Genomic DNA, 27062 nt, shown 5'->3' with positions numbered 1-27062 from the left:
TTTTTGGAAAAAATTCAAATTCCATTACCTTCTTTTATTCAAATTTTAGAATTTTCATGTTAAATGTAAAATTTGCTGAAGTGGAAAATGTGGTTACACAGTTCGGTCCTTAAATGAAACTAATCCTAATGAACTATTATTATTAATCAAAATATGTTCTTTTTCCGTATCATTAATCTCAATAAATAGCAATATCAAGTGAATTTTTCTGATTTTACCAATCTTTTGGTGTTTCACAAAATGAAGTTTAAGATAAATATTTGATTTATCTTTTAGACAGCATTTCTCTACAATGCATCCTTGTGTGCATAATGTTTATGAGTTAGGGAAACAAAAATTGACAAAGGTAGGTCTATGGAACATACAAAAAATAGTAATTTTATTATTGCATATGAAATTGTTTTAATAACTTATGATATTAAAATTCTTTAATGTGTCTTAATTATCATTTGTATTTAGTTATTGGTATATTTTTGATTTATTTATTTATATCTCAAATTATTTTTGTAATATTCTAAAAAAAAAAAAAAAATTAAAGTACTTAATACTTATATATATTTTCATTTTCAGGTGTTACGCTAAGACAAAATGGCCTTTCTGGTATATATCTCTTCTTTCTATTATGGATACCATTTATTCCAGTGCCTACATCCAAGTCAATGGCTGGTAAATTTAATATTTGTTTTTTTAATTTTGTCATGTTTTTTAAGTGTCAATACGTTTTTATGTATTATGTGTATTTTTAAAATGTTTTAGGAATTTCTGGCCATTTCCAAAAAGCTGTTGTTGCACTTACCTCAATAAATATTATAGCTACTATTGCATTCCAACTTGTTCTGGCATTCGGATTCCCACCATACGGTAGTCTCCTGGAACCAAGATGTATTTTAAAATTAACATATCTTATTCTTAATAGTTTATCTTATTTCATTTACTTTTCTTACCTCTGATATGATTTCTACAATAGGTGAAATGTTGGAGAGAATATTAAGGCATGTAGGACTAATGAGACTTGATAATCTAGATTTTATTGAGTATATAAAACTCTTAGGACCAGATGTAGTGGTACTGGTTACCTCTATTGTAGTCCACACTATTTCATCAAAACTTAATCCCAACAATTTGCTCACTGATGAAATGTTACCAGTTTCCGAGCCTCCTCACCATAACGAAGAGAGTGCTTCATCGAATGATAACAGTGCATCACAGAGAAGGATCACAATTTTGACCATGTTTGGTATTTTATCTGCCTATACAATATAATAGCCTTTTATTATGTGTATTTGTATTTTTTTTTTTTTTTTTTAAACAAAGTTTATTTTGTCAAAGGATTGTTTATAGAATCATTAAGATATTAAACAACCTTAGCATTGAGTTTTGGTGATATATTTATGTGTTTCATGCTATTCTAATGAGTTTTTCATATACATAGTATAATTACTATTGAAAAATACATTCAAAAATCGATAGATGATATTTTTCTGTATTTGTACATTGTATTTCTGTATTACTGAATTTTTTAAATATACAATCAATCTGCATTAACAGTTTCAACGTATTTTATGCATTATAAGTATTAATTTTGGGCTGTAATTCATATAGTGAGCTTGAAATAGATTGCAAATTTTATATAAGAAGATGGTTGGGGTGCTATCAGAGGAACGAAGAACACAAAAAAGTAAAACTTATTTTTTTTTTTTAGTTCCAACGTTTAATTTCATGGATAAATACAAAAAAAAGATAACCTTAGTATAATAAAAAACAGTGTAACACGAAATTAAGAAGATAAAAAATAGTAATATAGGGAAGTAACATTTATTATAGGAATAATAATAGGTAATATAAAGTGATTACAAAAAATAAGTGGAAAATGAAAAATATTATTTTAAAAAATGAAAAATATTATTTTAAAAAATGAAAAATTATGTATTTAATAAAAATTTTAAATTAACATAATAAGAAATTCCAATAGACCAAAAGAGAAATTTATTTCATTAATTTGAGTTGAGGTAAAAAAAACAAAAAACAATTAATAAATATCTTTGACTAACCTTTCAACCCTGGGTGGATATATTGAGTTAGGTGTTGTAGAGAACTTTCTTTTCCATACCCAACCTATCTGTACATCTCTACCATTCATAGCAGTCCTGGTGAAGAACTGCAATGGGCGTCGGTCGAAAAGTTGGCTCTTAAAAAATTGTGGAAAATATTTCTTAATTGTTTTTGTCACACTATTTCCTTAATTTACATGTCAACTATCTATGTATAATTCAATTTTTCATTATTTACCTACTTTTACAACTTTGATTTTTCATAATTTTGCTTTCTTACTACTGCAGGTAAGGAAGCTTTGTATTTATGAAGGAAATGGAAAAAATATTTGTTCTCAAAATTAAAAATTTATACCCGCATTTTACCCCTTAGACGTCTAAGAACAAATTTTTTACGATGTTTATCTGCAGTCATATTTCTGTTCTGGTGTTATATCTACTACCGTTAGTCCCATTTTTTTACAAAATTTTCAGAGATCGTAGAGGTTGTTACCTAAATGGTTTGCTATCAATGTCCATTCACAGCTTTTTCTCTTACACCTGTGCAAACTTATTTACTTTGCTACATCTACGTTTAGAAAAATGGCTTGTCTGATCTGGTTTGAAGTTGGGGGAAATTTTCTGGATATGCTTCTATTTTGAAAACAAAAAAATCATTAATTTTGAAGTATAGGTAGTCATGTGTCCAACTGAAATATACACAATAATGATTATTTCCAGGAAATGCAATTTTCTGGAAATAAAATCACTAGCTCTGGGGGATAAAAAAAAAAAAGAAGAAATAGTGATAAAGTTATACTGATTTGAGTACTTTTCTTTGGCAAATTTTTTAGTACATTATGAGAAATAAGAGAAGCACCAACTCATATCCCAGAACTGGTGAGGAAGGGGGGGTTCTTGAACCCTTAGTTTTAGTTATTTAATCCATGATTAAACAGAAGAGAAAATACATTTTACAATCTATTAATGGGATTAAAAGTTCAGTCCCTAGAGCTCGAAATTCAGATTCTTTTCATATATAGGCTCTAACACAATTTCAGGATGTCAAAGAACTCTCAATTGTTATTTAGACTTAATCAAATTATTTACTAGAATAAATAGGTGTTAATTTATAAAATACTTTAGAAAATTGATTATTTTCTTGGAGAGCCATTAGGTGAAACAAAATAAAACTAGTTGTATATGATTCTTTTTTTTCTTTCTTTTTTTTCTTGCAGTTTAGCTCAACTATGCAGAACATGTTCAGGCTAAAACAGGGAGTGTAGGTTTGTGTCGACAGTAGTTAAAAACACCTGTATAGTTGGATCTAAACTTTGTCTGTTATAAATAGAAGAAACATAAGCAACTTGTTCTGTTGTTTTTTTTTTTATTTCTCTCTACTAAATAATCACTATCTGAAACTATCTATACATTTAATACATTTTTTCATTTATCTATTTTAAAATGTCCTTTGAATATTCACTGTATTTTAAAAATATGTATTATAACAAACAAACTTTCAGAAATAAGGTGAAGTTTTTAATAATCGTAGGCAAATATATCTGCTTGATGATGATGTGCCTTGCTGGGATTTTGAGGCCCTCGATTCTTTCGGGTGTCTATTATTTATCATTCCTGATGCTGGCTACGAGTTGGGCTTGCAATATGCAGTTGGGTAAATTCTTTGCCTGGTATTGTCGTCTCCTCATGGTTTTCCTCATGGGCCATATTATTGCTCTTTACCTGTACCAGATGGAATGGATTCAAGAATTAATTCCTCCTGACTCACCTATCCCTAGGTTTGTTCTTAATATTCTATAAGCTTTTAAAACTGATTTGTTCAATGTTAATGTTAATATAAAATTATACTTGCGGCGTACAAATTGATCACTGCAAGTGGAAATATGTTACAGGTTTTTAGGTTTGACAGCTCTTCTTATAACTGATTGCAATCAAGATCCCCGTGTTACCCATATGAATACTCTTGAATGGGCTTCATTCGCAAACCCATTTATTCTCTTATTACTTTACTATTTACTCTGCTTTGAATCCGATGCAATCATCAATGCACCGGTAAGTACATTAAAATTTATATTTAGGAATTGCACTTCTAGTACTTCCCTAGTCTGCTACCTTAAGTAATATGTTGTTTTTTTATTAATACTTTTTAATCTTAAATTATCTTCCTAATAATAATCCTAAACTTCATGTAGGTAATATTTTTCTGGGTAATGATTGGTGTCAGTAGCTTTTTATTTTTTTTTTTTTGTAAATGCACTACTTTGTATTAATAGTAATCCTCTAATTTGATCATAGTGTGCTTTGCAGAAAATAGATTTTTTTTTTCATAATAGATATGATTAGATCTATATTAGTGATTTATGGGAAGTATGTGGTTACTTACAAATCATTTATTACCTGCTTGTTTATTTAATCGATTTCACAGGTTTTGTTAATGAAAGAAACAGGAATAACTAGGCAACTAAGCACGAGATTGTCTCAAAAAGGGAAGTTACTGCGTAACCAGACTAACCGGTGGCGATCGGCTACTAGAAAAGTCCGGGTAAACATAAAAAACTCTGCAAACACGTATCCGGCTGTACAGGCATTTTTACTTGTGCTGAATCTTGATTGATGTAGTTTTGTAAATAATTCTATTTCAAATTATAATTTTATATGATTTTTTTAATCTGAAGATTGTCTGTATATATGCATATTACTTTCTAAAAAAAACTTTGATGTTAGGATAGTTTTTCAATGAATAAAAGTAAAATTTCTTCCTCTGCTTTTTTTTTTTTTTTTTTTTTTTTTTTTAATTTTATTAAAATTGGTCAAATTGTATTTAGAATTGATTGTACTTAAATGACTTATTATGAAATTTAGTTTCCATTGTATCTATAAATAAGGTTTAAAAAATATTTAACAGCCAAGAAATAGTAAAAAATTAATTCAGTGAAGTATATAGAATTATTTTTCAGAAGAGTCCAGTATCATTTTATATTTTGTTTGGAGGTAATCTTTGTTGCTTTGATGATATTAATTTGTAGCAGGATACACAGAACTACTTACTAATTTAGAGAAGAGTTATTAAGACAACTATTGCATAACTTTTCAAATTATTGGCACCTATTAAATAAAATTTATAAACATAATTATAGGGAGAGAGTCTCGTAGATTCTCCTTGTGCTGACCACTAAGCCTAATAATAAACGAACTGAATTGAATACAATACAATTTCTCAGACTACTACCTACTTTCAGATATAGATATTTTTCATTTCATATCAACAGTAGTATTGACAAAGCAGGGTTATCTAAGTTTATATTTATTATTTCTTAGTTTGTTTCCTCATTAATTCTTTCTAGATTGATTTTAAATATCACAGCACTAGATCAAAATAGTGTCAACTCAAAAATGATTTCCTTCAATTTATTATATTTGCTAGTTAAGGAATGCATTGAAATCGAGTCAAGTTTTCAGTTTTCAACAGATCTTTGCCTTCCCTAACTCTTAAAAACATATTTTAGGTCTTCAATCTGTATATCTATACCAAAATCTCTTGGATAGATGAGTGGATTTTGATTTTTTTTTTTTTTTTTTTGTGGGGTTATGGCCTCGGGTGGCTATGTACCAAATTGGGCACTCTGTGGACAATAGCCAAAAATCATGTTTTTTTTTTATGGTTTTTAATTGTTAAGATGAAACTTGCCTAAAGTTTTCTTTTCAAAGCCCTTTAACTTTTCATTCATAGTTCTGTGAAAAAAAGTTGTGGCGAACAGTAATTTTATTTCTGCTAGACTCAAAACGTTTTAAAAGTAATTGAAAATTGTGTATAATTAGTTGAAAAGTAATTATGTTGAAAATAATGTTTTCTACAAAAAAGTTTATTTCTCTGAATAACTCAAAATTTAAACATCTCGTGGAACATTCTAGAAGCTCATTTGAAAGATAATAAAATACCTAGAAACCTAAGCTTAGAAAGAAAAGAGTGTATGTCATTTGGACCAATTATTGTTAGCAAAGATACAGCTAACAATTTTTGCATTGAACATTTATGTCCAAAGCGGTTAGAAAAATCAGGTAAATTTTTTTTTCCTTTGTTAGAAAAACAATTATTTTTATTATTTATATTTTTAGGCTGTGTTTTATGTGCATGTTTAAATATTTATGCTTGACTTTCGTGGGGCACAGCTGCTTATTGATAGGTATTTGGCTAAGCTTTTCTTTTCTTTTTATTTTGTTTTAGGAGCCAGGCAACATTTTGGATCCAAGACAAAATAATGAGGTGTTGACTGAATCAACGCCTGTATGTGTAACTCAATTAATCAATTCAAACTAGTTTATATAATTTATACATGTTAGTCCAATATATTTATTTGTTTTTTAAATATTTCTCATGATTAGAAAATGTTGATCTACTGGAATATTGTTTTTGCTAATTGATTAATTCTGTCCAAAATAAAATTATTTAGATAATTATGTAATTATGTTACTATAGAGGTTCAACGAATATCAATGTGTTTTGTAATAATTTAAAAAAATGCAAGAATTTCATAAATTTAAAATTAGGTAAGGAAAATATCCATAACTATTATACCATATTAAAACAGAGTCTTTATTCTTTCCAAGACGAATTAAAACACTCCTACTAGAACAAACGATTAGCTTAAGAATTAGACTTTGGTGATGGTGTGCGACTGATGCCTGACTCTTATCATTTATTGTTCAGTATGGAACAAGGAAAATATTTAAATGGGGAATAAAAGTTTCATTTGATTGGTCAATTTGTTATAATGTGTCAAAAACAATATTTCAGATTATTGGCTAAGGGATTATCAGTATTCTTTTGATATCTAAAATTTAAAAAACAAGCAAATAAAATATTGATATAAATTGGCAACAAAAACAATTTATATTGACTCTTTATAAAAGCCTTTCAATTGAGCAAATGGAACATTTTTTTTCTTTTATTATATTTTTTTTATTTATCCAGTAACTTTTTTTTGTATATTGAAAGGTATTAGACTATTCTTAGTTGTTCTTAATTCTATTTATAGTTTTCAAAATTAAGAAGTAACTTGGTATGTGATCTGGATTCAAATGGAAAATGGCCTCTTTAGATCATAATGAAGTTTTATCTTATGTAGTATTAATTTGAAGTAACAACAATTTGCTTTTCTTTTATTAAAGTTATATAAATTTTAATAGAGACTGCTTATGTAGTTGTACAGAAATAATACCGCAAACAAAATACAACAATGTCAAAATATCAAGAAAAGTTCCGAGAACTGCTACAAACTTTACCAGAACATACCGCTATACATACAGATGGCTTGAAGTCAGATAACACTAAAGGATCTGCCTTTGTGACACAAAACACAACCCATAAAAGAAAACAGCATCATCTCTCTAATATTTATACCGCAGAACTAAATGCCATAGCATCCGTCCTTTACTTTTGCATGACAAATATACCAAATGGCAATATAGTAATAATATTGGATTCTATAACCGTTCTTCTAGTATTATATAAGATGTAATATTCTAGTATAAGGACTAGATATAATGTTATCAGTTCACCCACTCGTTCAAAGAATTCATGAATACTTAATAATGCTAAAACAAATAGATAAATCAGTCTACTTCATCTGGGCTCCCAGGCGTGTTGGTATTACAGGAAACGAGATGGCCGACAAACCTGCTAGAGAAGCGCTAGTCCTCCCAGGTAGAACCGCAGCAATCTAAACTGCAAAGGAACTTGCTAGCCCTTTAAAGGAATGTATTAATAAAAGATGGCAGGTAATGTGGGATGAAAGTCCACCCAGTAAGTTGAAATCTATAAAGAAAGATTTGAAGTCCTGGATTACATCAACCCGAAGTAGACGCTGCCAAGATGTAGTGATCACCTGACTCAGAATAGGACAACCCGATTGACACACATTCACCTCATAACAGGAGAGGCCTCTCCAAAATGTTCGAAATGTAATAGTAATCTGACCGTCAAACACATTTTTGAAGAATGTCATCACTAAAAATTAACTCTGAACCAGTTAGGGATACCAACAAATGTTCCAATGGTGTTGAGAAATGACGAATCCGTAATAGAAAGAGTCATTAAATTTATCCATCAGACTAACTTAATAATCAGCCTTTAATTATTATAACTATCTATTTATCTTACCTTATTTTTAAAATTAGAACAGTTACTTATCTGATTTTCATCATCATTTCCACTATCGTAACAATTATTGAACAAATTATAATTGCCTAGCTAGATAATATTTCGAATATCACTGAAATGAGTCCCACTGGTGCGGATCAGGACACCATACCAAGCTATGACTATGGAACTACTAGGCCTTACCAAAACCAACAACCAACGGGCATTGATGACCAGGCTGTTAAACACCCTTTCAAAACTAACAAACAAACAAACAAAAATAATATGGATTTTTAAAACAATAAGCTTTAATTATTTAAAATTATTATTTATTTTATATGTTATAATTATTTCTTCACTGAAAAACACACCAGTTATGAAATTTTTTGAACTTTGATTGATACTATTTCATAAAATCAATGATTAAATTATTGAAATTTTTAAAATATTTACTTAAGAATTATTTAGCTTTTTAGGACTCAATGTGGTCTAACCATAGTTAGACATGAAACAAATTAATGTGATATTTTTGACATACTGGAAGATTATTGATTGACCGTTTGTATAGATGAATGGAATATAGTCCGGGTGCGGTAAAAAAAAACTCAAATAGTAGATAATTATACTATTTTTGTTACTTCTAATTATTGATGTTTCGTTTTAAAATCTATTTCTCTTCTTGTTTGTAAATCTTTCTGTTATGCCTTTAACTAAACCTGAGGTATTATTATGTGCTTATTTAGTTACTATTACTTCCTATGCATGCTTAATTTTCTTTTTTCAAATAAATGTGTTCACTATTCACAGTAGTAGCTTCAAATACTTTACCACCTCTACATGTTACCAATAATATTTGCTTGTTATTTTAGTTTAGATTTCTGCAAAATTAACTTCTTTTTTTTATCATTTTGTTTTTAGTTTTTTACATAGTTATATCCTTAAGAAAATCAATCAGAACATAATTCTGCCCTGGTCAGTTAAAATACAGTTTCCTGAGATTTAATAATCATTGTACTCAGAATCACTACTTTTAGTTTAAATTTGTTAAGTAAATGTAATATTCTTTTCAGTTTCAATACCTCAAAACTCATGGTATTTAGTCCTAGCAAATAGTTGGCTTATTGGAAATGTAACTTATAACTTTTTTAAAAAAGTAAGATACTGTGTTCTCACTAAGTAAGGCAGAATTGAAACAAGTTATTTTAAGAATCCAATCATTTTGGTATCAACTTATTTACCATCCAATTATTTCTAACTAGTTTGAAATTTAAATTTGTGAAACTCATTAATTTAACAAAGTTTTAATTTGGTATTAGTTAAATAAAGAAACCTATTTATTATTTCTATTCAAAATTATGTAAAATTTTATTTACTTATTCATTTAAATACATTTTGATGATTTAAATTTATAGAATATTAGTAAAGAATGTTAATTTTATTTAACATTGTATGTTAATTTTTAGAATAATTTTATTTTAAAGTAGTTGATTTCTTGTTCTGATACATTATTTTTTTTAAAAATAAATAAACAAATTAATTTCTGTTGAATGATTTCATACTTCTTGTTATATCTTGTCTCATTTTGATCAGTATAAATTAGTAATTTTGCTGAAAATTAAAGTTAAAAGAAAAAAATATAAATAATTAAATATTAACTGATTAAAATAATTTAAACAGTACATTAGGCTTTTTCATTCCTGAACCATGTAAAAACCACTGATTAATACTTTTCTGTGTGTTTTGATGAATGTATGGCAGAAAAATCGTACGAGTTTTATATCTTTGCCATTCAAAGAACCCCAACCTAAATGTGATTGGGTTCATTTCATTATTTTCTAAATGTTATCCAATCATTACATGATTTATATCATGTTTCATAGCTGACTTGTGTTTAATAAAAATGGTTTTATATTGTTGTTGCAATAATATACATAAACATATATTAACTATATTTCCCATCATGCTTATTAGTGTTTTTACTTTGTGCTTTAAGCTGATTCGAGGTAGAGAATCTTTGTATCGAAGGACTCCTCCACGAAGAGGAGTATTACAAGACTCAAGGGGAAGTGGTGCTACTCTTACAGAAGTTTCAGATGATTTAAAAGCTCCTGAAGGTAAATTTTGTAACTGCATTAATACTTTATATTAAATATGTTATGCTTATTTTCTATTGCAATTAGAACTAACTTTACTCTTTGATTACCACAAATAAGCTCATAAAAACACAAAAAGTGATTACTGTATACAATACAGTTTATTAATACTTCATTTAATAATAATTTATTATTAATACATTTTAATTTATTCTATGAAATGTTTTACTCCTAAGGTTTTTAATTTAAAATAAATATATAATCAATTTACATTTTGTAATGTCTTTTACTTGTTATCCATATTAATACACCATTAAGTCTGTTGTCATCATCATTACTCTCTCATTTATTTCATTTGAATTTTTATTTAATTTTTTTATCCTGTCTGTTATTTCTTTGGCCTAGGGTTGCTTTTAATTAAATTTCTACATTTTAGGATTTTCATAAGTCATGAAACGTATTAGAAATATTTTTTTATTATTTATTTATTTTTTGTATTGACAATCCAAGCTTATAATGTATAGCTATTATGAAATATATATAATGTTTAATAACCATATCAATCTTATTTAATTCACATCATTTGTTAGATTTGTTTAACCAGTCTTTAGAAAATCATTAAACCTATGCTTAATGTGCATTTCTCAAATATTCAACATTCCAGAATCGATAAACTTTATCTAAATTAAATAAAAAAATATAAATAAATCCTAAATAATTTCTGCAAGACACTCTACCTGAGTAACTTAAATTGAATTTAAGTTGGTCTACTAATTTACTTGATGGCAACACTAGTGTGGCCTATCCAATTGAAACTTGTTTCCGACTCCAATTTTTTTTTAAGTTGTAGGCTGAAATTGTTTGGTTATAATACCATCCTGAGAGAGTTTTTGTTTAGATTCTATAAATATTGACTTATTACACAATTCCTTTGGTGGTTTGTTTTCATATTGTATGAGTGTAGCTATTATCATTTACTAACCTTAGCTATTGTGTTGTTGCCTGTCCGCTTACAGACACTATAAATGATGTCCAAGATGAAAGAATCCCACTTCAGGAAATAAAGAATGGTGGCAATGACAGACTCCCTCATCACAGGCAAGGTGCCATTATTTTGAACTCAATTTCATCATATATAATGGAATTAACTTGGATTACTGTGGTTGGGGATGTGCTCATTAATTTTATCTGTATTATTTATTTATTTTATTTTTATTTTAACCATTATTCATTATTTTATTTTCTAACATTTAACCATCACTAATTTAGTTTAGCAATTATAAAAAGGCTGTTCACTGTTACTTACATCTTGAAATACTTGATGATTTAAATTTCCTATTAAAATCATATATCTGTTCAGTTTTTTTACTGCTTCAATAATTAGTTTTATTAATTTATTTTGTGAATGTTAGCTATCGCACTGTACAAATTTTATTTTGCTATTAAGGTGAATTAATTTTTTCCTATTTACTGATAATGTCTTAGTAGGGGTGTCACGAATTTAAAAATCCAAAAAGTTATGAAAGTTAAAATGTAAGATCTTACTTTAAACTATGAAATTTATGGTTACACATTGAAAGCGGTTATTTATACTCAATCCTTAATAAATTTATTTTAATATTTAATAAACGCTATTTAGAAAGGTCAGTTTTCCAAAAATGTAAGAAAAGAATAAAGTTCAAGAAAACTTCCTAGACTGTTGGAAAGTTGGGAAATCTGTTCCAAATTGTTGAGAAAGTGTAAATTTTGAACTCTCTCCCACTCCAATAAGTTGTAGCCATGCCACTTGGTTATGTCCACTCACATGACTTTCTTTATTTGCAAAATCCAATATAAACATTGTTTGCTGTATCCTTTTATTTTAAATGAGCATTTGCACTGTTCTGGGGGAAGAATTGTTTTCAATATATTCTAAATATTTATAAATTCTTTCTTTGCACGTTTCCATGGAAACTTGCAAAAACCCCTAAAAATACTATTTTGGATGTGGGTATAATATTCAATACACCGTATCTTTACAAATACCTAGTACCATTTAAACATTTTTTCTTTTGCTTCCTCTGGTCAGAAAGCTTTGTATGTAACAATTAAAGAAAGCAACAAATTAAATAAATTTATGTCCTAAGAATCTAGCATTTTCACTCACCTTTTACATTTGAAGCCTAAGAGACAAATTAGTTTTCATTTTAGTCTTTCTGCAGTAAAAGTTGTGTTTGTGCATAATTGATTGAACTGTTATTATTGTAATTATTATGTAATCCTTATTGATTATGAATGTTGTTATCTTGTTGACTCTATATCAATTTTATCAAATTCCATAATCTACTTTCATTTACTCCTGATAAACATATTCTTCTCATCATTCGTAAATTTCAAACACGTGTCATCCAATTTGGTCTAAATTCAGAGGGAAGTTAAAGGATTAGAGTGAAAATGGTCCGGTATTAATTTTTTCAAATTCCTTCTGCTACTTCGCTTTAACATGTGCAAAAGTATTTTTCTTGTGATGCATGTTTCAAACATGGCTCCTTCCTTAAGGTTTATTCTCAAATGACAAATCAACTTTATTAAAAATAAAAGTAATAAAATTAACCTTAAATTATAGGTAATTATGTATCTACCCACTCTACTTGACAACAGTTGCGATTATGGTTTTGATCATCATCTCACAATATTCATAAACTTGTTTTCATTTGTGTCTTCGCTGTCAGGAACATTTTGTAAGAGCTATTTTCCCTCTACAACTCTTGTTTTGACTGCCTTCTTATTTAGAACAACTTTAACTACAATCAATACATGTAAAGATTTTTTACATTATAAAATAGAACTGCGTGATCACCCATAATGTTTATTATAATAGCATGTTATTACAGAATTAAAGAATTATTTTTTTAGTTCCCTCCACTCCATTTTTTTAGTTCCTCCATTTAATATTAAGATGGTCTAGGTATGAAAAATATGCAAAAAAATAATTCCTTGTGAAACTGTAAGTGCCAGTAAATCTGCCTTAAGTACCGGTCCGAAGTTTTAATTTATGCAGATAACATACTAGTGAGTTCACTAGTGAGGAATTTTGTGGGACTACCAAAGAAATAAAAGTCGACCCCCAGGATGGATTCGAACCATCACCGCTGCAGTTCTGAGGTTGCAAAGTTCTACTCCTCATCTCCCTTAGCTACAGATGGCCCCACAAGAGATGAATTGAGGCTAATCCGTGCCTAACAGCACTAAGGAGATAGTGAAAGAAAAAAAAGAATGATTTTGCATAATTCAAAATTGGTTTGGTCCCAATTATTTCAGATAATAATTCCATTGTATTTACAAAACCTACTGATTCTCATTAATATAAAAGAAACGTTATCATAAAGTGGTATACAACATTGAAAAATGTATGCCATGGAATTAAATATTTTGCAACTTAAGTTGATTTTATGTTCCTGGTGGGATCATATTTACATTGTGCTCCTCTACTTTGTGAATATAGTCTTTCCTCTGTTTCAATAAGGATTAAAAAGCAAAAGCATCATCTACTATAAAATACTTGCTATTGAAAATTGAACAATAGTTATTTTACTTTTAGCTAAAAAGTGCTTATGTAGTGTAAGATCCACTTCTGACATAAATGATATCCTAATTTACAATTTGAAAGTGGTTGTGTTTTACAGTTTACTCTATGAAAATTAATGTTCCTTTGGGTTGATGCTAATCCTATGAGAAGATTAGTTAGAAAGATTGCAGAGTTTACGTCTTATTTGGGGTTCTGTATCATAAAATATGATACACAGATCAATCCATGCACCAGGTTGTGCGTACGCTGGGTTCTAGTATGATAGGCTTAGTCATTAAGATTAGTTACTGAAGCTATTGGCAAGTGTATTCAACTGCTATTCATTTTCCCTTATAAGCTTGTGTGTTCCTCCTTGTTCATTTTTACTCCTTTGTAATAAATACTAAAAAGGTCCCAGGATTTAAGCCTTGTCAATAACTGCTCTATAAAACATTATTATGCCTTTCTATGCCATATAAAATATTATTATGCCTTTTGCACGTTAGTTTTTCTAATACACTAATTTCACAAAATATTTATTGTTTTTTAATTTTTAATTATTTTCTTTTTTTTTTTCAGAATCAACTGGCATGTTGGATGTTATAATCAATGCTGGACTTACAATAGCACAACTTCTTGCACAGTCATCTTATATTGCGACAAATGTTATCATGATGGTATATTTTTTGTTATAAAGATTCCTTATTTTATTTATTGTATTTAAGCTTATATAGACTTATCTTTAATTTCCACTGTGATTGCTTTTTTCTTTACCAATTTTTCATTCATTTACTAGAGAATATTAAGTTTTTTTTTTTTTTTAGTAATGACCTCACATTTACAATTGGTCCTCATAATGATTATTTTAAAACCATCTTTAGTTTGTGTTGATACTGTCTTTAGTTTTATGGACATAAGGAAATTTATCAGAAGTTGTCATTTGATTTCATCATTATATTAAAATTACAAGAATTTTCTCTAATTGGAATGCATTAATAGACTAAGGAATACTCTTTTAAGCTTCAGTTTAGTTATTGTGTAATCAGTTTGATTTGTTAATTATTTTTTTAAACATAGGATTCTTTCATTTAAGAAAAACCTACATTCAAATAAACACAAAACTTAATTATACGCTTACTATCAAAGTCTTTTAGCCCTCTCAGAATGATGCTAGAAATTCAAAAACTTAAAGGTATTGTTGGCAGCCTTTTTATTATTATTATTTTTGTAAATCCTAGAGTGATTATATTCCTGCATTTAAGATTCCATGAAATGATCAAAAGAGTCATTGGGATTTCACTCTGGATTTCTTGATCAAAGTAATGTGTAATGTGTTAATACCCTTGACACACTCCTTGAAATTACAGGAATAGAGTATTACTGTGCTCATTTAGAACAGTTTTCTAATTTAGTGATCTATCTAATTTGACTTAATAAGGACTGACTCATGAAATTGCCTTATGCATATACATTGAAACATCTCTCAACAGAAACCCCCTATTTAACCAAGACAGTACGAATTTAATGTATTTGAACTGCTCCAGTCCCGGAGACAGTACCAATTTTATTCTCTATTAGCTCTTTTCGCTCCACTATAATGGACAAAAATTAAAAAATATGTTCGTACAAACTCTCAGTTTCAGAACTAAATTTATGTATTGTATATTTTGGAAATAAAATACTTACCTGATACTTTTTTTTTTTTTTTACTGAAAATATTAGAATAACATAAATTTATATTACTTCTTTGTTTTAATTAATTTAATCCATTGGTCATCAATGCCTTATCTTATTTTTTATTTGTTATTTAATCTTTTTAGTTTTAATGTATTTCTTTATCCTTTGTGCATTTATTTTTAATATTTAGTTCTATACTGTCAATTGTAAACTATTGATTGTTATTTTTTCTTTAATGGTTTATATACTTCCATTTCATATTTTTTCTCTTTTATGATTATCGTCTGTATTTTATCTTGTTCTTTGTGGCCCTGAAGAAGGTCTACAGTATCTTTTAAATCTCTGCTTTGTAATCATACAGTTTTTAATATTTTTGTTTTAATTTTATTTTTACCTCCGTAGCCATCTTGTCCTTAAACAAAACACTGCCTATTGCAATCAGTTTAGAACTATTTGTGCTATAATGAGAAAGCAACATTGTTATATTTTGATCATAACCAAAATGTCTATTGTATCTGTAATATCTATTTCATTCTGTTATATACATTAAAGAATGTAACAAAATAAAAATGGTTTTATTTTTTAAAGATGTAATTTTAATTATTAGACCCTCATTATTATGTATGATTATATACAATTGATGCTTTCAGACTTGGAGTATTGCCTACCACAGTTGGCTGACTTTTGTGTTGCTCCTTTGGGCTAGCATCATGTGGCTTATGCCAAATCAGAGAAAAGCCATGCTCCGTTCCTCTCCATTTCTTGTCCTCTATGCAATTTTTCTTCTTCTCGCCCAGTACATTTATGGTATGGATCTGACTGAGCAGGAGCTGCCACAGACTATACAGGGTCTCAATCTGAAGCAGATAGGTTTTGAGAAGATTACTCATCTTCCTGTGAAACCACTTCTCATTAAGGTAATCTATTAATTAAAAAAAAAATTATGTGAGCTATTTTCTGAATACAAAAAAATTATTCTGCTAAGGGTATTTTCATAATGTATTATGTTCAGATTATGAATAAAAATTAATTTTTAGATATAATAGAGCACAAAACCATTTTTGAGAAACTTGTTTATAGTAACTAATTTTTACCATTTAGAGACTTCATATGTTTTTAACTTTCAAAAAGATGTGAGAATGCATTTTGTTCCTAAAGAAAAATGTTTGTTTTCCCCCCTGATAATTATAGTTTAATATTATTTGTTTATTTTGAATTATATGGAAGATTAGTAATCAAAAACATATTTCTGATTATAGACACTATTTACCCTTATGTTCTGGATTACATTAAAGCAGTATGTCATTGAGAAGAGGGAAGCTAGAAACCAGTCTGCATTTGCTGATATTGCAGCACCTCTTCAAATTGGTGTTGGAACAGCTACAGGTATATGTTATGAATTTTTAATTTTTTGTAAAAGCATAGAAGCGTTTAATTATTGCTGGTTATTTTGGTATTTATTCACTATCAGAAATATAGAAAATATTTATCATTAAAGTCCTCTTTGTTTGGAAATTAAATGAAATGAAAAAAATTATCTTAGGATTAATCTTCCTCTATGAATTATAAATAATAATTGATCAACAGTCCATCCATGATTTTTAATAAAATAAACTTCTGTGGTGTAAATGAATATATGCCTATTTGTGTGTATACAATATCAACTCACTCATTTGAGTGGCCATCATAAAATAAATGTATTAAAATAATTATTATAAAAGGACAAACAGTTGGTAAAGAATTTGTCTAATGCAGCAGTTTTAGAATTTAAAGATAATGAGTAAAAGACTGTCAGGGTGAATTGGAGAGAAATTGTTGGAGCTGGAAGATTTAAGGAGGGTGATGAGATAAAATAATTTGATGAAGAAAAAAGGAAAGTATAGAAAATACTTTATGGCCTGGGAACCATCTAATTCTTATTTTCAAATCTTATTAGTGTTATTAATATAATGTGCTATAACACTAACAAATGTTATTAATGTAGTGTGCTATAACACTAATAAGAATTAGAGGGTCCCCAGGCTGTAAAGTACTTTCCTTTTATTTTATCAAATTAATTTATCTCATCCTCCTCCTTATATCCTCCAACTCCTGTAATTACTGGGCAATTACCCAAAATTATTTATATTAATTCAAATTAGTTGAGTCCTTGAAATTATTATTATTGGACTACTTTTCCAAAGGTATAGTGTGTATACCAGTTTACCAATTATACATCTTTATAAAATATTATTTCACCTTTGAAATAAATAATGTATTAGGGAGTGATATTCCGTAATGTAATCCTCAAAGCTACACAAATGAACAAAATATTGATTTACATTTCTACATTTATACATTGCTAAACATCTCTATTAGGGCTCATATTTTAAAAAATTTACTCTACTTTAGGTTATGTTCTATCAGACTTTTTAGTGTTGTAAGCAGTTTTAAAGATATAGGGCTTCAAATAAAAAATTAATTTGTTTTTAACATTCTGAAACAGTTACCATATTTTATTACCCTTAACTGTTTCTTGGCTAACTCACCAATTATTATCAGTAATTAAGTATAGTTTTCATTAAATTAATCAAATATTGGGGTGAAATGACTGCGTTTTCCCCCTCAACCCCTTGAATCATTCATGTCTACTCAGTATTTAAAACACTTTTTGAATGAGTTAATCTGATCTCTATATGTTAAGGTCTTGGTGATGAATCTCAGACTAAAACAAGCCAGCTGATTAAGAGTATTGGGGAGTTTTGTCGTGCTTTGCTGACCAAATTTTGGATATGGGTTGTTGCATCTGTTCTTTTCACATTTGGAATTGTTGGAGAAAGGATGACAATTTTCAGAATAGTTTATATGGCATTGGCACTGTTGTTCATTCTGACTTTCCAGGTAGTATATGTGTCATGCTTTATTTAATTCAAAATTAGCATGTTATTTGTTGTTTTAATGATAAACTTTTTTCCATGACTTATCGCTTAGATATCTTGGACATTATGGAGGAAATTGATGTATGGGTTTTGGCTTATACTTATAATATATTCCATGCTCATTTTAGTCATGACTTACACTTACCAATTTGATCATTTTGGCGAATACTGGGAGCGTTATCTACATATTGATGAAAAACTGTAAGTATAATAAAAAATAATGTAATAAAGATATTTATTTGATTCTATAGCTATAATAATTGGCTTTGTTCAGTTTTCCTTGTAATATTAAAAAAATAAATTATCATTCAATAACTGTCCATGAATTAACTTTAGGCTGGTATATGTAACCAATCATAGACTTTATACAGGATGTTCCTGTGTACATGATCACCCCTTAACGTCTTCCATTTTTTGAATTTTTATTTAATTTTTGATAAGTCATAACAGGGTTGGGTGACTTATCTTTTGAGAGTATTCATTCTATGCACCTAACTCTGGAATTCCAATATTTTTTCTTATAAAAAATTATATTTTAAACAGCTTTCTTCTTCAGCTCTACAACCCGTTGGTAAGTCATGGTCTCCTTGATTATCCTTCTCCAGTTGTCAGTCTTATGCACCCACTTTCCTGTCATGAGTTCCATACAAGCATCTTGTAGCTGGATTTTTGCTTTCCAGCAAATCTTATCCTTGGTTGTCATTGTTGCCTTGTTGTTGTCAACACAGTTGGGTTTGTGATTATTAAAGCCTCTTACAGCCTTCCCTTGGATAATGGTGAAAAGAAGGCAGCTGAATGCATCTCCCTGTCTAACTTCTTCTATGATTGTAAATTCCTCCGAGTGTTTGATCTGAATCGGCAGCATACTTCTCCCTCCTTACAATGTAGCCTAACATATTCTTATGAGTTTTGATAATTTTGAAATGAAACTTGGTATGCCTTAGTTATGATGATTGAAGTTTCTTTTGTTAGTGAATTCGACTTTTTAACCTCTTCCAGTTCTTCTCTAGTCCACTTCACTCTGGAATTTTCAATAGTATGTCAAGAATTTGCCTTCATAATTGAGAGAGAATAAGTCATTATTAGAATTGGTCATCATTACAAGAAAAGGTATTTGAATTACCTTGACAGGAGTACTGGTATTAAAACGGTATTCAAATTATAATGAAATATTCTTATGGCAAATTTAAATTTATTTGATTTATTTATTGTGTATATACAACTATATTAATATCTTCTTTTTTTTTTTAATATTGTAGGCAAAGAGACATAGGGTTAGAACGCTATGAAACAACTGATTTGTTCTTCAAATTGTTTATTCCAACATTCTTTGTCATCATCACAGTTATTCAGTTGTATTATTTCCATGAAGACTTCTTGGCTATATCAGACATCAAGAGCAGGTAGAACATATGAAATTCTGTTATGAGTTAATTAATACATTTTTTATGTTACTAAGATGACTGATATTCAGTTTTCAATTGTAATTTATATATGATATGCTGAAAGATTGCTGATTGACCGTGTGACTTTATGATTGACTAATTTTTGTGTTAAATTGATATGAATTGATTCCAAAATAAGACATTTTTTATGGTTGGGGACAGTATCAAAGATTGATGTATGGTCGAAGTTAAAATAATTGTTGAGGTTTAAAGCATTTTCAGAAAATTTAAAGGCAAAAGGGTTATAGGAGTTGTTGAAGTTTTTTTGCTAGGAAATGTGGTTTTTTTAAATGATCTATAAAGAAACTAATTCTCATCACAAATAAAGATGAAAATCATATGAATTATTGGGAAAAACCTGAATGTCTGTTTTTTTTTTTTTTTTTTTTTTTTTTGCTACTTAGTGTATATTTCACTTGTCTTCATACAACATAAACTGTTGTATATATAAACTAACATATTAGTATCTATATATTATTTATTATACCTAGCAATTTATTAACTGCATGGCTATTCATTCAGAGGAACTAGTTCTGTGAGAAGAATCCGCATATCTTCCACCTCAGATGGAACACAAAGAATTCCTGAGCAAGCTGGTGAAACAGTGCCTGAGGGTGTTTCTCCACCAATCCATAAGAAGAGAATGCACTTTAGTATAAGAAAAGGTCAAGACTAATTTTGTTTAAAATGATGATATAAATTAAAAGGTAATTATTGATATGTAATGTAATGTTTTTTTCAATTACAGCTCTTAGAGAGATGACACTCAAGTCTATAACCCATACTTTTTTTAAAATGTATTCAAATTTTCTTGAGTTTACTTATCTGGCTCTTGAACTCCATATTATCAAAGCTGTTATGTTGACTGTCATGTTGGTTGCTATATATAATGTAAGTTATTTGTATTATTATTGTTTTAAATTTTTTCCTTCATAATATATTTTGACATTGGACTGATTACGTTTTAAATTATTAATTTTTTTAATGAAGTTACAGTAGACTCTCCCTTATTGTGTTAAACTTCCCACATTGTGTTATCTGGCACCTTACCTTATCTGGCACTTGCAAAAGAGGAAAATTAATTTTGTAAATTTTTTACAAAAAAGAAATTATTGTTTTACATGTAGTTAATTAATACATATATATTTCCATTATCTGGTGTTTTCTGTTATCCGGCCTCATGTAGGTCCCAGCAATATTAGATAGGGGAGAGTCTGCTGTAGTTTGAGAATGGCAAGGCTAGCTTTTTTAGAATGCAAATGTACTTATTCAATGAACTGTAATTTTTATCAAAGATAAGTATTATCCATTTCTTTTACTATCTGAAATTATTATTCCTTACCAAAAACTTTGTTGAACTCTTCCTCAGGTGTTGAATATCTCAAAAATCCAGTTTTGACTTACACCACTTGTGCATATAACACATTTGAATCATCAAACTGCTTTTTAAGGTTTGTTTTTAGTTTGAAGTAAGAGCTCTCATGGGTGAATCTGCCTCAATTTCGAGTTCCATTCTATTTGTTTCTATTATTGGAATTTATATTTCTGGAATTTATATTTGTTAGAGTTTCTATTATTTAACACTCTTTTCCTTTCATTAGCAGATATTATTCCCTGGATTATACTTTTACTCAACTATCATTCTTCAACTCTGTCTATTTATAAAAAAAATTTGGGAGCATTTATCATTTATTTGTTTTTTAGGTTTGTGCTCTTCACATGCTGTTTGTAGTGATGACTGTTGCATCGCTGATGTTTGGTAGCAATATACAGATCATTGTTGCCCATTCAATGTCATTTTTTGCATCTATTGTTCTGCTTGCTAAAATGATATATCAGATAGAGTATATTGAACATGGAAAATTTAATGTTTCCTGTGAAAATGATAATGTAAGTTATGCTATATAATTATTTTAAATTTCTTTTTACATAAATTATATTCTTTTTTTTTTTATATATGTATCTTTTTATTTTTTTATTTTTCACAGAGAACTTACAACACTGCTAAATGGGTTGGATTTGAGAAAACTGGCAGTGATTCTTCTCTTGTGTCTCTATTGTCAGGATACATTGGTAACATATCCCATCTTAAGCACACCCAGTTCTACAGATAATTTTTAGTGTGTGCTTTGTAAAATATTAGTATTTTATTATCTTTACTTTACTATTTTGTATTCTTTTTCAGCTATAATTTTAATAGTTACATTTCATGCTGTTGTATTGACTCGGCAGAATTACCAAAGGCACCTGAAGGGCAGATCTCTTATACGACCACTAATAATTTTCCCTGGTATTACCTTTGTACATGCTGAAAAGAACTTGTTGTCCTGTGTTAAATATTTGATTAATTATGTTTTCTACAGATTTGGTATTGAGGTGAACTTCTAACTGATTCATTTCTTATGCTGAATGTTTATTTTTTTTTATATTCCTCTTATAATTATTTATCTCATATTAATTTTTTGTTTTAGTTGTGCTTGATTGCTGCTGTAATATTGATTGGTACTAGAATGGATATATATGCATGTATTTATGCTGTATGGATCTTTTTGTTGATAACTCCAAGACGTTCAGTTTTGTCAGTTTTATGGCCCATTCTTACCATTTTCATTGCCGTATCTATACCTTTCCAATATTCGTTGGTTGTTGGGCTTCCACCATTTCTTTGTATTGGTAAGTATTTTATTTATGTAAAAATATATTTTTTTAAATTTTTTCTTAAGCATGTGTTGAACTTATTATTATTTTATTTTTCTTGGTTGTTTATGAACCTTTAATTTGTATAAATATAATATTTATTTAGATAATATAATTTATTATATAAATATACCTGATTAAGTCTCTATAATTTATTATATTTTATTATAATACCACCTGCTGGTAAAGTAAAAAGGGTTCTTTTGTAAAACTTGATTCATGTTTCTTTATTGTAAGCTTGTCTGATTTCACATACTTGTGTATACATGCATTTGCATTACTATTATTCCATGAAAAACAAAAAATTCAGACATATTGATATTTTAATTTAATAACAACATGAGATGGCATATGTAAGCTTAATTTTTTTTACTGAATATCTACTAATATCCAATTCTTTGAATTCCACTGATGTTACTGTATTGTCAGTTTAAAGTATTGGTAACTATTTATTAAATGCTTCGACTTACACTGTATGTCTTTATCAGGGTTAAAAGAAAAAGATAGAAAGAAATTAAAACTAACGTACGAGTATAAAAATAACATAGGTAACAAAATGACATAAAATAAAAACAGAAATAATGAGAATGTTACAAATGATACCCAGAACTGTTGTATTGGAGAAAATAATCAGGATACAGTCATTTGGATCCTTTTTATTGGATATGACCCAACTATGTGGACCATCACCAGGGATAAAATTGAAACAAAGATAGTGAGATAATAATAGTTACAAAATGATATAGATATTAGTAACAATAAAAGTGAAATAAAATTAGTAACAAAAAAAATACTGTTAAAAATAAGAAAATTTAAAATGGTAATAATATAATAAAAATACATTGAAAAGTATGAGTTACAAAAACTAGGGAAATAATCGATGGTGAATATAGCATTTCCAAGTCAAGTATAATCTTTTCCAATTCATCTACAACTTTTTACATTTCAATTGTAACTCAATTGAACTCGAATTATTTCATTAAAATAACATTTTTGTTTTGTATGTAAAAATAATTATGTTACTTTCAATAATGACTTTTCAAATAATTTTGGCTTATTTATCTGACATTTATTTTATTTATTAGATAATCTATATTAAATGCTTGAACTAGATATAAAATTAAAGATTAAAAATTTAATTAATATAAATTAAATGACAAAAAAGAAATTTAAAGCTCTTTATTTATTTGTATATGCTTATTAATGTAACTTACATTAACCATGTAAGGCCCACCAGGCTGATCTGGTATTAAATTTGAAAGTAACATATGCTTGTTAATTTAATTATATTGTTTATTTTTTGAAGGAGCATTTTATCAATTTAATGATTGTTCATTGGGTTTTCAACATTGTGTGTGATTGAGCTTTATGAAATAATTATAGTTTGGCAGAATTCTTCATTTTAGGAGTAAGGAATTATTCATTGTTTATTAGATTTCCAAAAATCTTATTTTCAAATTTACTATAGTATTTATAACCAAACATGGGTATTTGGATTTATTGTTACTTTTATAGTTTTGTTGGATATAGGAATCATTTTTATAGATTGGTGGTTTCTGATTCCTCTTTTAGTATTGAATTTCCAATAGCATATATGCATTTCTGAAAAAAACTTCAGAACTTATGAAAATCTAATAATTTACTATGTTTGGAAGAAAACAGAAAGAGCAACTGTGAATTAAAGTGTGCATCATAAAAAATCTGATACAAAGAACTGAATCAAGAGCCCTGAAAATACCATAAATGGTCTCCAAATTTAATAAAACTTTATTAGTAACAATAAATTGAAATACTCATGTGCAGTAAAAAAGCTGATACGAAACAAAAACTGAATCAGGGTCCCCAAAAACACAATAAACAATCCCTATATGGAAGAAAACTACCAAAGTAACAATAAATTGAAGTACCCATGCATGGTCACAAATACTATTGGTAAATTTGGGAACAGAATTCTCGAAAACCTAATAAACGCTATCTACACTAAAGAATTCTGCCACACTAATTGTTAATTTTTAATACTTGATTGAACAAAATGTTGATTTGGAAATATTATATAGAGAAATAATAATGTATAATGGCAGCAGATAACAGATAATGGTAGTAAAAAGTGATAATGATTACAAATAACAGAGGAAATTAATTATTGTTAAATGATGAAGGCTGAAGTAGTTAAATGAATAAGAATAAACTTGAGTTATATATTAGAGATAAAACAGTTATAAATTCTATTCATGTTTAGTGGTTGTGAATGAACAACTGAACCTAATTCCAATTTTAACAAAAAATATGTTTAAACAAGTTAGACTTAACCATCCCCTAGATCTTTTTCCTTTAAGTTCATTGGGTGCCACTCCTAGTATTTCCTAGAATTGTTCCTTGACCCTCCTCTCCCTGAAAGTGATTAAAGTAATAACAATTATAGTTATAAATAACTGATCAAACTATTAAACTGTGAAAATAATAACTAATGAAGTAATGAATGATAAACAAAATTAATAAGAAATGTAGTCATACAAGGTAAATAAACAAATAGTTACCAGTATTTTTTTCTTGTTTCTTTTCGATAATAATTAAGGTTTCAGATATTATACTCTCAAAAAATTCCTAATTTTTAGTAGCCCTATTCTTGGCAACTAGTGAATAAAAACAAAATTAATTTCTTCTTGCTATATTTTTTTTTATTTAGGGGCAATAAAGAGAATGAGGGCAAAAAAAAATGGTATTACCTTCATTTTATACTAGTTTATTGTTTTTAATTTCTTTAAACATAATTCAGCATCAATTTGTGTGCTAGATCGGTTTTGTGAGATATAGACAAGGGAACATAATTTTGATAGATTAAAAAAATAAGCTGAAAAAATATTAAAACAAGTTATAAATTTTACCATATTTCTCAATCTTAGCAGTGTTCCTTAATTTCTTATCTCTATTAGATACTACCTATTAGATTAGGATATATTGGCCATATGTTGATCCTAAAGATATTTATTTGAACTTTAAATGAAATAATGATACCACCTATCTCCTTATGCTAAGAATAGGGTTAATTGTCTATAGTTGTAGTGTGGAAACTATATTAGCATGATCAAGGTGAAATAATAATTAATGTTTTCCAGGCTTTCCCTGGGAATTCCTAGAAGAAATATTTTTCCGCATATTACATTCTCTTTCCAGAGGGTGGTTATTGTATGGGAAATCGGGCGTCCGTATGTAATTACCTTGTTAATTAAACCAGTGATATTTCTAAGAAACTAGTAAATACGAGTAGTATTTTTGTGAATGTAGTTCACCTACCGGTGATCAATTGGTTTATATTTTTTGTTAAGTGAACTATTCAAGATTATATCTGCTTTATATATATAATATTACAACTCTATAAATTTTATGATTTGTTTTTCAAATGAATAACAAAGTTTGGAATAAAGTTTAGTCATGAGGCCTCCATAAGTTTCCCTTTCCATCTTTACTTTATGATTCTCATTTATAAAATTGGGAGCGTGGTAGCCACAGAGTAAAGCGCGTGGCTCCTAACTCTAAGGACACGAGTTCAAATCCGGCTGGGCAGAAAATTGTTTTCTGTTACACTGTAGCCATGAGTCAACTCCTGTGGGTTCTGGAGTCCTCCTGGGGTCCACCCAGCCTCTTAAATTGGGTACCCTTAATTTGATAAAAATCTGGCGGTCGAGCGTGATTCTGACCAAATCATCTCTTTGTACAACCGTTGGACTAGTAACAGTACTTCTTTACAAAGCACTGAACCCCTGACCTGTAGTGGTACAGATTTAATTTAATTTAATTTTTAAAATCACATTAATTTCAATTTAAAATGATTTGACAATTTTTCTGACTGGCCTCCGCCATGTCTACATTTTTACAACCAGTTAAGAATACATCTATTCCGTTCAAGAACTGTTGAGAAAATTTGACGTCTTTTACCAACTTAGCTCAATATACCAACTATATTATTACAGTACCATAGACTGTGGTTACTTTCTTTACTGAGGTTGTTCTACAAACTTTCTTAAAGCTATTTGAGTTGTTACAAATTAACTCCAGTATACGGCACTATCTATCTATAGAATACTTCAAACAAAAAAAAAAAAAATATATATTTTTTTATCACAAGTGCTAATATTCAAGAAAAGCAGTGATATACTTTTGAAGGTCATGTTTTTAAATTACTGTGAATATTTGAATATTGGAAAAAAGTGTACTTTTACATAATTCTTTTCATTTAAAAAAAAAATACATATGAACACAATATATTAAATTAATAAATCTAAATTACTAACATTTACACATTTGCCAATTTGGAAATTAAACAGCTGATATTTGAACTAAGACATTGGGACAACACTCTGTGATGGTCAATTATTCTCACTTCTCCCATATACCATAGAACTCACTACAGAATTCTCCAGCTTTCAAGCAGCAAATGTGTAACGTTAGTAATTTAGATTTATTCATTTACTATATTGTGTTCATATATATATAT

General features: G+C 28.3%; 1 protein-coding gene across 3 annotated transcripts in view; it reads left to right on the top strand.

The window, feature by feature from the left end:
- The window catches only part of Piezo (piezo type mechanosensitive ion channel component), a 171175-nt gene that overhangs the window by 78991 nt on the left and 65122 nt on the right, over positions 1–27062 (top strand). For 2 of the 3 annotated variants that reach the window (XM_067048891.1, XM_067048892.1), the window contains exons 3-23: positions 571–666; positions 757–882; positions 968–1237; positions 3583–3829; positions 3944–4103; positions 4477–4593; positions 6277–6336; positions 10184–10304; positions 11300–11386; positions 14410–14507; positions 16158–16424; positions 16767–16893; positions 18191–18387; positions 18478–18626; positions 19685–19828; positions 20393–20535; positions 20619–20761; positions 21575–21760; positions 21859–21943; positions 22056–22246; positions 22342–22543. In XM_067048891.1, coding sequence (XP_066904992.1) covers positions 571–666; positions 757–882; positions 968–1237; positions 3583–3829; positions 3944–4103; positions 4477–4593; positions 6277–6336; positions 10184–10304; positions 11300–11386; positions 14410–14507; positions 16158–16424; positions 16767–16893; positions 18191–18387; positions 18478–18626; positions 19685–19828; positions 20393–20535; positions 20619–20761; positions 21575–21760; positions 21859–21943; positions 22056–22246; positions 22342–22543 — 3216 coding nt within the window. Of the gene's footprint in view, positions 1–570; positions 667–756; positions 883–967; positions 1238–3582; positions 3830–3943; positions 4104–4476; positions 4594–6276; positions 6337–10183; positions 10305–11299; positions 11387–14409; positions 14508–16157; positions 16425–16766; positions 16894–18190; positions 18388–18477; positions 18627–19684; positions 19829–20392; positions 20536–20618; positions 20762–21574; positions 21761–21858; positions 21944–22055; positions 22247–22341; positions 22544–25683; positions 25774–27062 lie in introns of all 3 variants that reach the window. The other variant, XM_014414973.2, reaches the window with a different exon arrangement.

This window comes from Halyomorpha halys, unplaced genomic scaffold, assembly GCF_000696795.3.
Source record: "Halyomorpha halys isolate HHAL.00 unplaced genomic scaffold, Hhal_1.1 Scaffold91.1, whole genome shotgun sequence".
Lineage (NCBI taxonomy): Eukaryota > Metazoa > Arthropoda > Insecta > Hemiptera > Pentatomidae > Halyomorpha > Halyomorpha halys.
The sequence above is the reverse complement of the archived record's forward strand: the minus strand, read 5'-3'. Positions and strand labels throughout refer to the sequence as shown.